Consider the following 16,305-nt stretch of genomic DNA (forward strand, 5'->3'; position numbering starts at 1 on the left):
TTATCATTTAACCAATTAAGTGCTGAGAGGGCCAGATTACGTAGAATTAGTTCTTTAGCCACTCTAGAAGGTCCTCTTTTGCAATGTATTTTGCCAGATCTTCTTTGGCTGTCATGATCCTTTCCCATCTGATAGTGTTCATTTACTGCTATTCTGGCAGAAAGAAAGAAATGTACAACACACGTCTCAAAACATACTCCAAACCCTAATGCCCAATACAACATAACATACAATGTGCTGCTTTGTCTTCAGCAATCAGCCATCCCTCGTGAGCTCTGCCAATACTTGTCCTTTTCAAGTTATCTTTACTCAACATCAATGTTAAAATGCTCAAGACATAAACCTACAATTTAGATTAGATTGCTTACCATTTGGAAACAGGCCCTTTGGTCTGACAAGTCCACACCAATCCTCCCAAGAGTAACCAATTCAGATCCATTTCCCTACATTGACCCCTGACTAATGCACCAAACGCTATGGGCAATTCAGCATGGTCAATTCACCTGACCCACACATCTTTTGGACTGTGGGAGGAAGCCAAAGAACCCAGAGGAAACCCATGCAAACACGGGGAAAATGTGCAAACATCACATAGACAGTCGCCAGAGGCCGGAATTGAACCCAGGTCCCTGACGCTGTGAGGCAGCAGTGCTAAGCATGGAGCCACCATGCTGTCCCGAATTTATCATTTATAGAGCTGTCACATGAATCTTGATTCCACAATAACATGGCTTGTGACATGGCATACTCTCTGTTTTATCCCTGCCTGTGAAGGGATATTTCTATTTCTGATTGCTCTTAAGTTTCCTCAAACCTTTACTTTAGAGTCTAAAACCAGAATTAATAACAATATTAACAAATGCTAGACTTTACACCACTCCCTTAGATGCTCTCTCACTAACCAATCAGAGACCAGAGAAGACACTGCAAACCTGTTATTTCATTGAAGTAAACGGACAAATATTTGTATTTATTACTCAAATGCAAAAGGTATCAAAAGATGTGGGTTTACTACTTGAACTACTATTATTCTAACCAAGTTAGAAAAGCTTTGTGACACTTAACTATAAAGTTCTTGTTAATCTAAATTTTATTACTACTTTTCAATGTTGATATTTTACCTTTTGTTATGTTCTACTCGACACAATTTTTACAGAAAATTACTTTCTTCCCCTTGTTCTAAAGCCATGAATAATTTCAGGGAAAAGCCACTTGCTTATTGGCCTCCGCCAATGCTGCTCAGTAACTAATCCTCGAAGACTACTGACCTACTAACAGGTTTGAGTTCGGTATTTCACTTTTGGCCAAGTTAGCAGGTTGAAAATATTCCTGAGATTTGTCAGTGCAAATCCATTTTTCATGACCCAAACTCAAAAACAGTAAGAAATATTGTCCAAACAAAAACCAAAAGCCAAGCAAACTTCTAAGTATTTGACAGGCAGTCACTACTTTTCTTAAACATAATAAAATTCAAATGAATGAAACGGTGATAAATACCTGAACTCTGACGTGAGAGTCCACAGCTTTTAAAACTTTCGTATTATTAACTGGATGAATCTCAAGCAATAACGTCAAACACCTGGATACTGCAACAAAAGCCAAGGAAAGTAATGCAAATGTAATTAGCATTTCCTCAATGTGTGTCCTCCAGTTTAACATATTTATATACTCGAGCAATAGTTGATCTCATGCAAGAGTCGACCCGCTATTTTTGGACAGGAAATCCGAAATTTTCTAAAGTTGACCCTAGTTCTTCACAGATGGCAGATCAACATTTATGAGTCAGAGTACCGGCTTCACAGTCCACTCTGGGTTTTTTAAATTACCATAATTTGTTGTGGTTTCTTTCTTTATTCACTGAGAGATCAATTGGGCTTCTGGTAATGATATATTATGAATTTTGATGGGAGTGAATTTCAGCAACACAAAAAAAGTAGTATCCATCCAATAGTCAATCTCAAATTTAACCTTAAAAAGTAGCAAATTTTTCTTTTACTGTTACTCGATATAAATGGCATGTAACTTGTTTTCTACAAAGATATTTATTTAGCATTGAATCAATACAGTATCATTCACCTAAAAATCAAATGACTCATCATCAAAAAGAACACTTAAGACAGGTTTTCAATTTAGCAATGCACAAAACATTTTCTTGGATGTCCTAACACCACAAACCATATCCGAGCTAAAAACTTCCATGCCTTATTACACAAGAACAGCAATGTGAGCAACTTTCCCCAATCTTCAAATTTTTCCATTATCTATGTATTAGAATTTTGAAACCAATACTAGCATTTGATTCCAACTTTTATCCCTATTTATGGAAAGTTTCACAACAGCAAATAAGTTCAGAAACAGTAAGTTCACTAAATGCCACAATTCCTTTCTGTGTATTTACTTAATTGACAAGTTTACCCAATACGGCCATGGTAAAATAGATAATAACTTTGAAAAAAAAATCTCGTTATAATCAGAGGGATCTTACTTGTGATACCTAAGTAAACCTTGACATGTACCCTAGAGTGTGGAATTTCTACTGAAAGTATACATAAATATGACTCATTTTTCATGCCAAGAGCCCACATCAGAGTTAGATATCATTTATAAAACCATTGGTCTTGAACAATATTAAATAAAGTTTACTGGTACAAATAAGAATCGTTAATGCAAATTGCAAAAAGCTGACAGACTAATAGTATTCTGTACCACATACCAACGAAACTCACATCAATGAACAGTCTAAGTAATGTCAGGTCAGAATAGTAAATACTCTCGAAATTCTGCAGACAGTGCTAACAAGTTTCTAACAGTTGCTAGCTTGGACAACCGGACAGGGGAAGAAAAAAGGTAGCTAACAATCTGCTTCATATTTTCAGAACTTTGACAAACTAAGCAAGAAACTAGTCTATGAAGATACTGTTAATCCCATTCAGTTATCTACCAGTGATAACTACAGAAAATGCAAGCCTTAAGATGAACAACCTCACTGTCTCATGTCATTCACTGTGCAGATGCATATTTCTCTATCATATCACACTGCTTGCACAGACCAACAGATGTGTTCCTACATTGTACCCCTTTACTGGCTATGAAATGGTTGGGATATTGTGATCCACCTTGACACCATTTCAAGCCACTGAATACCCCTAATTTAAACCATCAACTCGATCAACCACTTCCTTCTCTGATCCTGAATGCTTGCAAATCCCAAACAACCATTTCATTCATCCTCCTGCTGAAATCTTGCAAAATGGACCACAGTTAACGATGATTATCTCTCACTATTCTTCCACATACAGCCTGCACAATGGCATTACTGCACCTATACCTTCAAGACAATCAAATATATCACCATTTTTGGGCTATTAATGATGGAGCATTCTCCCACCACATATCATTTGAGCAAGGGGAATTATCTTTAAAAAGGTTCAAATGGATTAGGAAATAAAATCGATCGAAACTGCACCGAAACTGGAATAGTTAAATGTCTCCTACTCTGAACTCAGAAGGGAAATATTCAAAAATAAAAGATTACATCCTTCAAAGTTGCACTCAATTTTCACCAAATCAGGACCACCTCGAATATGGTTAGAAATGGCAAACAGAACCCAGGCTAGCCTCCATTTTGGTAGATCCCATTTCTGTTAGCAGAGAGAAGGGCCAATATACCAGAACTCAGAAAAACTACTGGATTTGACTGCTTTGCAGAGCAAGACACAATTTTTGTATTCCAGCAGACTTAAGAAGCAATGTCACAACAGTAACTTTTTGGAGAAAATGCAAAGGCTTCTGAAGGACCTATTTAAGTTTAATGAATTGAAATTAGTTAAATCCTCAGCCCTTTAATATTGGGGGTTGGAGAGAGGAGATTCTATAGCTTTCACTTCGAGTTAAAAAAAGACACCTGCTGCTGTACTGCATTGGATGAACAGGCCATTTGATGCAGTTTAGAAAACATCATTAAATCAATTGTTTATACAATTTTAAGACTCCATTGTTTAAATTTTCTCAAGGTTTATTACAGCAGTGTCCATTAAGAATTACAGTTGACTTTCAAAACGTTCCAGAACCACTTATCTCAACAGGGAGTTATGCTTACATTTTGTTTGACAATTAAAAGCATGATCTGTTTTTGATCTTGTAAGTAAAATAGATTTTTGTTTGTCTTTACAACTGATGAACTACTTGAGGGGGATTTAAATTTTAAATGTGTTTTATGATTGAGTTTATTTTTCAAGGTGAAGTATGTTTGAGTGAAAACTGGATTAGGTTCACTGACATTAAATTATTTTTCTTCTTTGTTTCAACGGTATGACTCCTGAGATCTGCTCATACATGATGAATGATTGTAAGAAAATATTATAAGTATAGGGAACACAGGGAATAGGTCAGGGTGTGAGAGGTGAGGGCTTAGAGCTGAATGCATAAAGTTAAGCCAAAGTGCCAGAGAAGAGAAGTTGGCCTTGCAACCAATCCTGCCTTACATTCCCATGCTTCCATAGACATGAGGATCAACTCCATCCCATCCCCACATCCCTGGAGTGGGCACATGATGGTCAGTGGTCATTTTAAAGGAGGCAAGTCTGCCAGGTCACAAAGTTTTCTGGTTTGACATGCTCATCTCTCCACGAAAAACCCAGTCCTCGGTCTATTATTACTGTACAGACATCATCAATTGAAAAACAAAGTGAGTTGACCAATTTATTCCAAAGTTTTAGCAGTGTTCATTTAGATAGTTACAAATAACAAAAGTTTAGAATATTACCTGGTCTGAATGTTTCGAACGGTACACCACTTCTTGTACACTGCAGAAAACTTACAGCTAGTAAAGACAGAGAGAATCAATTTTTTTTTAAGAATAGGCAATTTCATTTATGAACAGCTAGCAAACTTGAATTCAAGCAATGTAAACTTTAATCTTAACATGCTTGACCATAATTCTGAAATGAACGCGACATATAATCAGCATAAAAACTCATTTCAGGAGCAGAGGTTTGTCCCACTTACCCAACAATGTTCTTTCCATGTTGACAGAGCAACTAATCAAAGGTACTTCCTTGTCAAAAACATATAGCAGCTGGAATAAAACGAAGATCATTAAAAAAAAGGTTTAAAAAAAACATAGCAAAGATTCCACATTCTGCTCAAACTAGGATATTGAAAGCTTAAATTGTGTTACCTTGTTTTGCTTGTTGTGAGGATCATATGCGGCAATACAGGTGGTTCCCTTCGTACCCTTAAACACAAAAACAATTTTGCTACTTCCACATCAAGGCTTATTTTGACTATATATGAAGAGGTGTTTTGAAAAGGAATTTTTTAAAAATCTTGGTCATAATTCTATTGTGATCAATTTCAGGATGAGCAAAGATCATAAAATATGAAACTCCTGGACTTGAATTATTTAAACATATCACATGCAGCAAATGCATTGCATATTATTCAGCAAAACACTACAATTTATCTATCACTTCAGAAAGTATATTCATAGGTTTTAGTTATTATCTTACAGATAACTTGTTTTCCCTGCTTTGCTTCATGTTTTGTGTTATCATGACCCCAGAACCTAAAATCTGCATACCCAATCCAAATCCGTAAACACACAAGGCTACCAGGGAGGGAGTTCAAAGATTCATACCCAGCGACATATTTCTAATTCAAGACAGTGTGCCTTGACTAGGAACTTGTAGGTGGTGGTGTTCCCATGCAGCTGGTACCATTGTACTTCTACTAGATGGGGAAATCAGAAAGCAAGTTGCCTATTGCAGGAGTCCTAGCCTCCAACCTGTTCTTCAGCCACTGTACTGGTATGGCAAGTTCAGCTCAGTTTCTGGTCAATAGTAACCCCCAGGATGTTGATAGTGTGGAGTCAGTGATGGTATGCCAAAGAGACAGCTGGTTAGATGCTCTCTTCTTTCAAATAGCCCTTGACTGGCACTTGAGTGGGATGAATGTTGTTTACCATTTGTCAGCTCAAGCTGAGACATGGTTTAGGTCTTGCTGCATTGCACACAGGAGTCACTAATATTGTTAAACATTGTTGATGGTTGCACACATATTTCTGACTTTATAAAGAGGGAAAGGTCATTGATGAGTGACTTGAAAATAGTTAGGACAGTACCTGAAGAATTTTAACTCTGAATCTGGAGGTCTTGATTCAAGTCCCACTGCTCTGGAGATGTGTCATAACATTTCTGACCAGGGCAATTAGAAAATACTCACCTTGAGGAATTTCTGCAGATATGCCCTGAAAGCAGAGATGACTCAGCTCCAACTACAACTATCTTCCTTTGTGCTAGATATGACTCTAATCAACAAATTTTCCCCTTAGATTTCCATGGAATCTAATTTTGTCACACTTGGTCTAATTTAACATTGATGTCAAAAACCATCACTTTCACCTTTGAAATTCAGCTCCCATAATCATGCTTGAACCAAGGATGTAATGATGACAAGAGTTGAGTAGCCGTGAGAGAACCAAAACTCATTGTCAGCAAGCAAGTTTGCAAGTGTTACTTGATAATACTATTGATTATTCATTCCATAACTTTACTGATAACCCATAGTAAATTTCTGAGATGGTAATTGGCCAATTTGGATTTGACCTGGTTTAAGTGTACAGGACATACTTGGGCAATTTTCCAGGTCAATGCCAGTGTTGTAGCTGAACTGAAGCACAAGCAGGTCTGGAGCACAAGTCTTTTGTGCTATTGCCAGAATATTGGAGGATCTCATAGCCTTACTTGTGTCTCTAGTGCCTTTAGTCATTATTTGATATCATATGAGAGAATCAAATTGACTGAAGACTGGCATCTGAGATGCTGGGGACCTCCAGAGGTGGTTGAGATGGGCCATCCATATGTCTCTTCTGGCTGAAGATTTTATCAAATGCTTATAGCCTTATTCAGCTGATATTGAAAAGTCAGCACCTCTCTACTGTATTAAATACTTGATGATCATTGCTTCCAAATTCATAATTTACTAATACTTTGCTCCGTGGGCCTATATTCACGGTTACCTATTTAGATTCTGCAACATATAATCATCAGTAATCTTGTATTGTCAGTGAATCTCAAGGCATGTGATTGAAAGAAGTTGTGTTTTCTTCTTAGAATAGTGTATTTTAAAAGCATTTTATCCATTCAGGGTATTTAAATCATTTAGATTTTGTTACTTTTTAATCTGTTGGTTATTGTAGCAAAAGCTTTTGGGTTCGATGTTATGACATTGGGACAGCAAGTCAGACCAGATCAGGCTCCATATCCCTGAATTCACAATGCAATAAAATTAAACACTTTCAGAATTTCCCAGTTGTTCCTAACCAGATTTGACAAATTACAGATATCAGATACCAAGTTTATGTTTAATTGAAAAAATATTAATAAAATGTCAATTTAGCAGAACATGGATAAATAACAAGGCAGCCTTATTAATGTCAATGATCTAAGCCCAATCTTCTTGAAGCATCACCCCACTCAAAGACAGGCAGTTAAGGATAAATGAAATGAAAAGTAAAGAATTGTAGTTTGCCATTTCAATGGCTACACGATGAGTACTATGCCTTCAGAAATCCTTGAGCAATGTTTTGTATTCCAGGCACATAGGATGCTATTTTGTCTAAAATTCAAAGTCACCAATCCATGCAAATAACTTGCACAGAGCACTGGAGACTTACTGAAATTTTACAAATTGGGGTTCTTTCCTAAAAAGCTTCAATAATTCTTTAACTAGGTTAAAAAAAGTGATTAAATCTCAAAACACCACACCTACAAATCACTCACCAAACCATTCACTGTTTGGACTTCGAAATATATTACATTCCTTCGTTGTCACTGGGTTGGATCAAAATCCTGGTATTCCCTCTCTTACAGTCTTGTGGGTCTATCTACAGAACATGGACTGTGGTTCGAGGCAGCTCACCACTTTCCAAGGGGCAACTAGGGTTGGCCAATAAATGCCAGCCAGCCAGCTGTATTCTCTGATTGGATGTCGAATATATTCACAGTGGAATGGTACTGACCAGCCAATCAGCTGCCAGTCCTCAGCCAAAAACAGTGGTGCCAAAACATTTGCAGTGCTTTTTGGTCAATAATTAACCTGCAATTATCTTTCCACTCCAACTCCCGTAAGGAAACAATTTATTTGATGTTCTTTTGGTTTTTAAATTTATTTGACCTCTCCTCTTTTCCAAAACTCAAGATTTGATTCTCAACTTCAGCTCACAGTTCTAAACCAAAAATAAGAAAAAAAGCGATGGTCTCAACAAGTCTTTTTTTTATTGAAGAACTGAAGATAAAATGTTTACACATTGTTCAAGTTATGACTGGTTGCCTATGATGCATAGCAGGATACCAAACATAATGTTAAAAGGCCTTGGCATTGCACTTCTCCACAATAGGGGATTCGGTGTAACATTTAATTCCAAATTTCTGGTATCAATTTCAGACAAACACTTAGAATGTGATAAAACACTAGAAATTAAATTGTGTGGAGAATTTTACGTGTTTTTTTTAAACAATATAGAAATAGTGCAACTAGGGAAGAGGCTTTACTATGGGGGAAAGGAGTCCAGACAGGTGATCAAAGTGTCATTGCGGGCATATTTCAAGAACAGTGACCATAATTCTGTAAATTCTCAAGTTACTTATAGAAAAGGATAAGCGTTGTCCTCAATGAAAATATTAAATTGGAGGAAGCTAACTAGCACAACATTAGACAGAAACCAGGGAATATAAACTTGAGTGACTGTTTGAGGCTATATCCACATCTGGCACGTGGGAATCTTTTAAAGGCCAGTTGATTAGAGTTCAGGACTGGCATATTCCTATGAAAATGAAGGATGAAAATGGCAACATTTACGAACCTTGGATGACAAGAGAAATTGTGAACTTAGTAAAAAAACAAAAAAAAAGGTGTATGAAAGATGTAGGAAATTGAAGTCAGACAGAACCCTTGAAAAATACAAAGATAGCAGGAAGGAACTCAAACAAGGAATTAGGAGGGCTAAAAGGAGCCATGCAAATGTTTGGCAAACTGGATTCAAGAAAATCCCAAAGTGTTTTATGCATATTTAAAAGCAGCTAGAGGGTAACTCGGAAAAGTGAACTTCACTTAATGACAAAGGAGGGAAGTCATTCATGGAGCTGGAGGATGTGGGCAAGGTTATTAATACTTTGCATCTGCATTCACAAATAAGGAGGACATGGTGGATGGGGAGTCTTGACAGGGATATGTTGATATTTTGGGGCATGTCATTATTAAAAAATGGTTGGGGTTTTTAAAAAGCACCAAGGTTGATATGTCCCCCGGGCATGATGGGTCTAGATCTAAAAAGCTGAGAGTCAAGTGTAGTATGCTGGAAAAGCACAGCTGGTCAGGCAACATCCCAGAAGCAGGAGGATCGACATTTCAGGCATGAGCCCTTCAGGAATCATATTCATGATGAAGGGCTAATGCCCGAAATGTCGATCCTCTTGCTCCTCTGATGCTGCCTGACCTGCTGTGCTTTTCCAGCACCACACGCTTGACTTTGATCTCCAGCATCTGCAGTCCTCACTTTCTAATAGAAAGCAGAGTCTGTCTGATAAGGAAATTGCTATAGCCTTGAATGAAATCTTTGTATCCTCTTTAGTCAAAAAATTAGGTCCCAGAAGATTGGAGAATTGCCAACATTGTTCTTTTGTTTAAAAAGGGCAACAGAGATAATTCAAGAAATTACAGGCCGGTGATCAACAGTAGGGCAATTTGGGATACAACTCTTAGGGATAGGATTGTAAAAATATGGATGACTTAATGTCAGGCAATATGGCTTTATGCAGGGAAGGCTATATCTCCAAGCTGGATTGAGTTTTTTGAAGAAGTGACAAAGCTGATTGACAAGGGCAGGACGGGAGTTGTTGTCTACCTGAACTTTAAGAAGGCCTTTGACAAGGCCCCAAACGACAGGCTGACACAAAAGGTGAAGTCACATGGTATATATGGTGAGATGGTAAGATGGATACAGAACTGGCATAGCCCCAGAACTCAGTGGAAGGGTATTTTTCTGACTGGAGATCTGGGACCATCGGTGTTCCACAGGGATCAGTGCTGGGACCCTCACCGTCGCAACATATATAAATGATTTGGAGGATAATGTATGTTGCTTGATTAGTAAGTTTGAGTGTAACAAAGACTGGGGAAAGCTGCAGCGATAGAGGGGATTTCCAAAGGATACAACATGATATAGACAGGCTCGAGACTTGAGCAGAGAAATAGCAAATCAAGTTTAACCTGGACAAATGCTAAGTGATGTATTTTAGAAGATCTAATGTAGAAGGGTAGGATCCAGTAAATGGTAGGTTCCTTCGCAGTATCAACATGGAGAGGGATCTCAGCATAAGGTCCACAGTTCCCTGAAAGTAGCAACACAAGTGGATAAGGTGGTCAAGGAGGCCTATAGCATGCTCACCTTCATCGGTCAGGGCACAGATTATTTCAGCTGTATTGAACTTTATTCAGGCTATGTTTAGAATATTGTGTACAGTTCTGGTTGCCACACTACCAGAAGGATGTGGAGACTTTGGAGAGGGCACAGAAATGGTTTACCAGGATGTTGCCTGGTTTGGAGAATATTAAGAGGAGAGATTAGCCAACTTGCTTTGTTTTCACTTGAAAATTGAAGGATGGAAGGCAACCTGATAGAAGGCTGCAAAATTACCAGAGGCAATAGAATACCTTGGCAGAGGAGGCCGTGGAGGTGGATATAATAGCAACATTTAAAGGGACACCTTGGCAGATGAATAAGCAGGGAATGGAGGGATACGGACAGTGTCAAAGCAAAAAATTTTGTTTAGAAAGGCATCATGTGTCGGTGCAGTCTGGGTGGGTTGAAGGGCCTGTTCCTGTCCTGTACAATTCTTTGTCAGAATGCTCAATATAAAGTATCATTCATGATTCCTCAGATACTGAAGCAGTTTATACTCAAATGCATCAAGATCTGGACAACCCATGTCTTGAGCTGACAAGTAGCAAGTAAAATTCACATCATAGAAATGACCATCTTCAATAAGAGACAACCTAACCACCAATCCTTGACATTCAATAATGTTATCTTGGCTGAATACCCTGCTAACAACATCCAAAGGGTTGGCATTCACCAGAAACTCAACTGGACTCGCCACATAAAAGTGGCTACAAAAGCAGATCGGAACTAGGAACTGTGGTGAGTGACATAATTCCTAACTCCCCAAAGCTCATCCACTACCTGCAAGATGCAAATCAGGAATGTGAAGTAATGTTCCCCAATTGCCCAGATGGTTGCAGCTCCAACAATACAAAGACGCTTGACACCATCTAGGACAAAGTAGCCCACTGGATTGGTACCACATCCATAAACATCCACTCTCTCAACCACTATCACTCAGTAGAAGCGGTGTATACTATCCACAAGATGCACTACAGAAATTCACCAAAGATCCTTCGACACCATCTTCCAAACTCCTGATCACTTCCATTTAGAAGAATAAGGGCAGCAGATACATGGGAACACCACCACATTCAAGTTCCCCTCAGATGCTCACTATCCTGACTAGGAAATATATTCCCATTCTTTCAGCGTAATTGGTCAAAATCCCTCCCCAACAGAATACCCTGGCAGAGGAGGCCATGGAGGTGGATATAACAGAACTCAAACTACAGCAAATGGACTGCAGTGGTTCAAAAGGTAGTTCACCCTCAAGGGCAATGGAGGATGGGTGATAAATTCTGGCCCACAGTGACATCCACATCCAGTAAGTGAATTAAAAAAAACTTTGATGTCCAACAATTGTGAAAATTGCATAGTCTTACTTTCTTTCTAATTGAATACTTTTAGGTAGAAAATTAAAACATTCTAATTTTGTTTGACTGGACAAGAGAGGAAAAACAGCAGGACAAAACATAAGCTAGTGAATTGACAGCAGATTTTGACATCCTATTCAATTTAATTTTCCAATGAATTGGGCTGCTAATTCATTGTCAAAGGACAATTTCACTCCCATTCCTCTAATCCATCTTAGATGCACATACAAGTCAAATTCATCAGACCTCAACAAAGTACCTAAACACACCAAATTTCCTCCAGCTTTACCAACAGACAAACCTTTACTCCTCCTTATTTAAACAGAAGAAAACATGATTTGTGCTGGATTTATTTAACGTCTGTTATTTATATTCTTGTCAAATCAGTAATACAGTCAGACAGGATGAAGGAGGAGGAAGGGGAAGTGCAGGAAGTAGAATCAGTATGAGTGGCAATTAGAAATATCAAAAGATCAGGAAGCACTGCTAGGAGTACTTTATAACCTCATTATTAGCAGCTTTAACTGTTGGACAACAATATTAACCAAAATATGATAAGAGTTTAAAACAAAGGCAATGCAAAATGTTCAATCCTCATATAGAGTGAGTGGATAAATCAAATCAAAAAATGTTTCAGATAAAGTCAACACAGCGTTATGAAAGAAAATTATATTTGTCAAAATTGATTAGAATAAAAAAGGAACAATGGATTTGCTAATGAGTCACACAGAAGGTATAACATGGGATTGGAAACACCAAATATAGACATCAGTTAAAAAGGTAGGAGGAACAAAGGGATCATTTTCAAGTTGCAACTGCTACTTGTTGGGTGCCATAAGAACCAATTCCGGGGAGTCAGCCATTTATAACTGGTATTAAAAAGGACAGAATATAAGGTATCCAAATTTGTTGTTGATATAAGATAAGGTGGGAAGGATAGCAGTGAGGATGATGCAAAGACTCTGCAAAAATATAGTGATAGGCAAAGTAAATTAGCAAAAATAGTGCCAATAAAGCATAAGTCAGAGTCAGAGGGGTACAGCACAGAAACAGACCCTTGGGTCCAACTCATCCATGTCTCTCATCCTATTTGCCAGTATGTGGCCTGTACCCGTCTAAACCCTTCCTATTCATATATCTATCCAGAATCCCTTTTTAAATGTTGTAGTTGTACCAACCTCCACCCACCTCCTCTGGCAGCTCATTCCATACATGCACCACTCTCCATGTAAAAAGGTTGCCCCTCAGATCACTGTTATATCTTTCCCCTCTCACCCTAAATCTATGCCCTCCAGTTCTGGATCCCCACCACCCCCGGGAAAAGATCCTGTCTATTTACCCTATCCATGCCCCTCATGATTTTATAAAAGGTCCATAAGGTCACCCGCAGCCTCTGACGCTCTAGGGAAAACAACCTCTCCATTCGGCCTCTCTCTATAGCTCAAACCCACAATCCCGGCAACATGCATGTAAATCTTCTCTGAACCCTTTCGAGCTTCACAACATCCTTCCTATAGGAATGTGAAATTATTCATTATGGTGCGGGTAACAGAAATCAGAATATTTTTCCAATTGGTGAAGTGCTATTAAATATCGACATAGTCAGTTCTGATAGAACAGTTTAGTTCCATTCTGTGTGATCTCGCGTTATAAGAAAATCATGCAATAGTCACCCTATTTATACTAATGGGGCCACAATCACGTCATAGCCAATACAAGTAAGAAAGTTTACTTTTACAACTAAATCTAGATTCTTCAATTGCAATAAAGCCAGTCCATGTTGAAGAAATACACAGTGCAGCAAAAGTGACTGTATTCAGAAGAATATGGATATCCTTGTAGAAATAGGAACACAAAAGTTAGCATGCAGTTATAGTTATAAACAGAGTCGTCCAGGACAGAAACAGATCCTTCAATCCAACTAGGCCATGCCAAGCATAATCCCAAACTAAACTAATCCCACCTGCCTGGTCCTGGCCCATATCACTCCAAATCCTTCCTATTCATGTCCTTACTGATGTGCCTTGTAAACATTGTAACTGTGCCCACATCCACCACTTCCTCAGAAAGTTCATTCCACATGCAAACCGCCCTATATAAAAGATTTGTCTTCTTTAAAATCTCTCTCCTCTCAACTTAAAAATATGCCCGCTAATCTTGAAATCCACCATCCTAGGGAAAAGACACCTATAAGTGTTGTGTTACTTTTTTTTTACAAAGAGATTGGAATACATGAAAGGAAAAACTTTATTGCCAATTGTACAGCGCTTTGGTAAGATAGTATGATGTAAAGTTTTAAACTCCAAGAAAGGACATGCTTGTCCAAAGGGGATACAACAAAGGTTGACTAGATCGATTCCAGGGAATGGGAGATTAATTAAAACAGGCCACTACTCAGGAATTCAGAAGAATGACAGATTACCTCATTGGAAAACATGAGGTTCTGAAAAGCCTTACCAGATCAGACGCTAAGAGACTGTTGGCCTTTGCTGGTGAACCTAGAGCGAATGGGCATGCTCTCAGGATGAGAGGACATTCACTTCAGAGTCAGATAAGTTTTTTTTAAACTTAGAAGATAGTGAATCTTGGAAATTTTATCTTCAGCAGGCTGTGCATATTCAGTTATTGAATAATATTCAAAGCTGAAATTGGCAGATGCTTGGATGCAGAGGAAATTGACAGAATTGGGAATCAAGACGCGCCACAGTTTAGCGTCAGACATGATCTTGCTAAATTGTAAACAGGTTCAAGTAGCACTACGATCTCCCATTATTTTTTCTTAATGTTCAGGGTTGAGAAACAAGGCTTAACACAAGTTACATATAACAAAGTAGCAACAAAATGAATTGCTAACGCAGATAATAACTAACCTTCCAGGTGTACAGGACATGACCATTCATTTCAACGTGGACAATTTGTAACTCGTTCCTCGAGGGCCTCGTAGATAAATCTAAAAGTTGAATTAAATGAAGAAAACATTTTTTATAAGTTAGATTACATGCAAAACGTGGCAAAAAAATGCACTTAACAGTCCGCACCTGGCACTGAGGTGTTACTTTTCGCACAGACACAGAAACCAATTTGAATCGATTTGCAAGCGCTGACCGACGGGGCAGAGTTTAGGAGTTGTTAATAGAAAAGTTAAAGTTTTAAATGCCAGTTCCTTGCTAATTAGCTTTAAGCAATTCAAACTTTAAACTCAATCTTAAGTACCACAAAAGGGGTATTATTCAAGATTTACTACCCAAATACTTTTCAGAAATCTGTATATTAGCTCACCATTGTATTGAAACAAGTTCATTAGAGCTCACCATTTTCATCCGACGGGGTCAGTCTGCACTTCAAAAGCCAAGGAACGACGTCATCTTCAATGTCAAAAAAAGGCTTTAATTCCAACATTGTCAATGCGCTTCCTCCGACCTTTAAAACTAAATGTTCTTCCACTGCCCCAGCTGGAAACGTCGGGATCGGAATCTCTTAATAACAATGAAAACAACACCCCCCCAGCAACTAAAATCCAAGCAATGCCTTCAAACTAACTGAGCTTCCCTCATCGCAGTGCATCATCCAACATCACTGATCCACTTCTCCCCTTCAAAATACACCAGGAACTCCTCTACACACTCAGCACGCAGTCCCACAGAGACTGCTCTGACTTATGCCTTGCAAAAGCAAGCGAGCAGCACCGATTTGCAGACTTGCAGGAAGGAAAACAGTTCCGAGCCTGTGATTAGCTGACAAGGTGCCAATCGCCATGTCCTCAGTGAGAGCGGCCTGCAACCCAATCCGATTAATTGTCCGATTACAGCTTTTGAAGTATCGTATTACTGGTTTGTGGAGCCTCGCACGAAACGTAGCTGTCGGTTGTTCATAAATCGTTTCCCAAGAAATCTTCACATAGATTTTACTGTTTGGTATGTGGTCTGCCTTATTTTTGTAATGACATGGAAGTTCCGGTGTTTTATTGGGGTAGACAAAGTTAAAAATCTCACGACGCCAGTTTATAGTCCAACAGGTTTATTTAGAAGTACAAACTTTCGGAGCGCTGTTCCTTCGTTAGGTCGCGAATGGGAAAGGATCATTGAACACGGAATGTATAGTAAAACTATCAGTGTCATACAACTGATGCGATGTATTGAACAAACCTAGATTGCTAAATCTTTAATCACTTAAAATGGTGTTGCAAGTTTCAATTGGTTAATATGTAAATCCCAAAACTTCAAGTCACAGTCCCCAGATAACTTAAGGTTTTATCAGTATAAAGAACAGTGACACCTCAGCTCAGACAATGCATTAAAGGAGTAAGATTAGAGTATGTCTATATCCCAGCCTTGAGCCAGACTGGTTCTATTTCCAAAGTAGGGATTTATAAAATGTCACATTGCCTACAGATTGTGTGCTTTTTGAACAAAGTAGAATGTATCTGCAAATACAAATCTGCAAATGCAAATTCACCTCATACACTTTGTGTGTGGGGTGGGGGGGAGG

The 16,305-nt window shown here is 38.5% G+C and overlaps 1 protein-coding gene across 2 annotated transcripts in view; it reads right to left on the minus strand.

The window, feature by feature from the left end:
• Positions 1 to 15,464, minus strand: part of gsap (gamma-secretase activating protein) — an 83,610-nt gene extending 68,146 nt beyond the window's left edge. The window contains exons 1-6 of one of the 2 annotated variants that reach the window (XM_060842823.1): positions 15,129 to 15,464; positions 14,688 to 14,767; positions 5,180 to 5,236; positions 5,008 to 5,077; positions 4,766 to 4,822; positions 1,498 to 1,586 (exon numbers count right to left, since the gene is read on the minus strand). In XM_060842823.1, coding sequence (XP_060698806.1) covers positions 1,498 to 1,586; positions 4,766 to 4,822; positions 5,008 to 5,077; positions 5,180 to 5,236; positions 14,688 to 14,767; positions 15,129 to 15,216 — 441 coding nt within the window. In that variant the 5' untranslated portion in view covers positions 15,217 to 15,464. Of the gene's footprint in view, positions 1 to 1,497; positions 1,587 to 4,765; positions 4,823 to 5,007; positions 5,078 to 5,179; positions 5,237 to 14,687; positions 14,768 to 15,096 lie in introns of both variants that reach the window. The other variant, XM_060842824.1, reaches the window with a different exon arrangement.
• Positions 15,465 to 16,305: the final 841 nt, after the last annotated feature.

The sequence above is a fragment of the Hemiscyllium ocellatum genome, chromosome 23 (genome assembly GCF_020745735.1).
Source record: "Hemiscyllium ocellatum isolate sHemOce1 chromosome 23, sHemOce1.pat.X.cur, whole genome shotgun sequence".
In the NCBI taxonomy this organism is placed as follows: Eukaryota; Metazoa; Chordata; class Chondrichthyes; order Orectolobiformes; family Hemiscylliidae; genus Hemiscyllium; species Hemiscyllium ocellatum.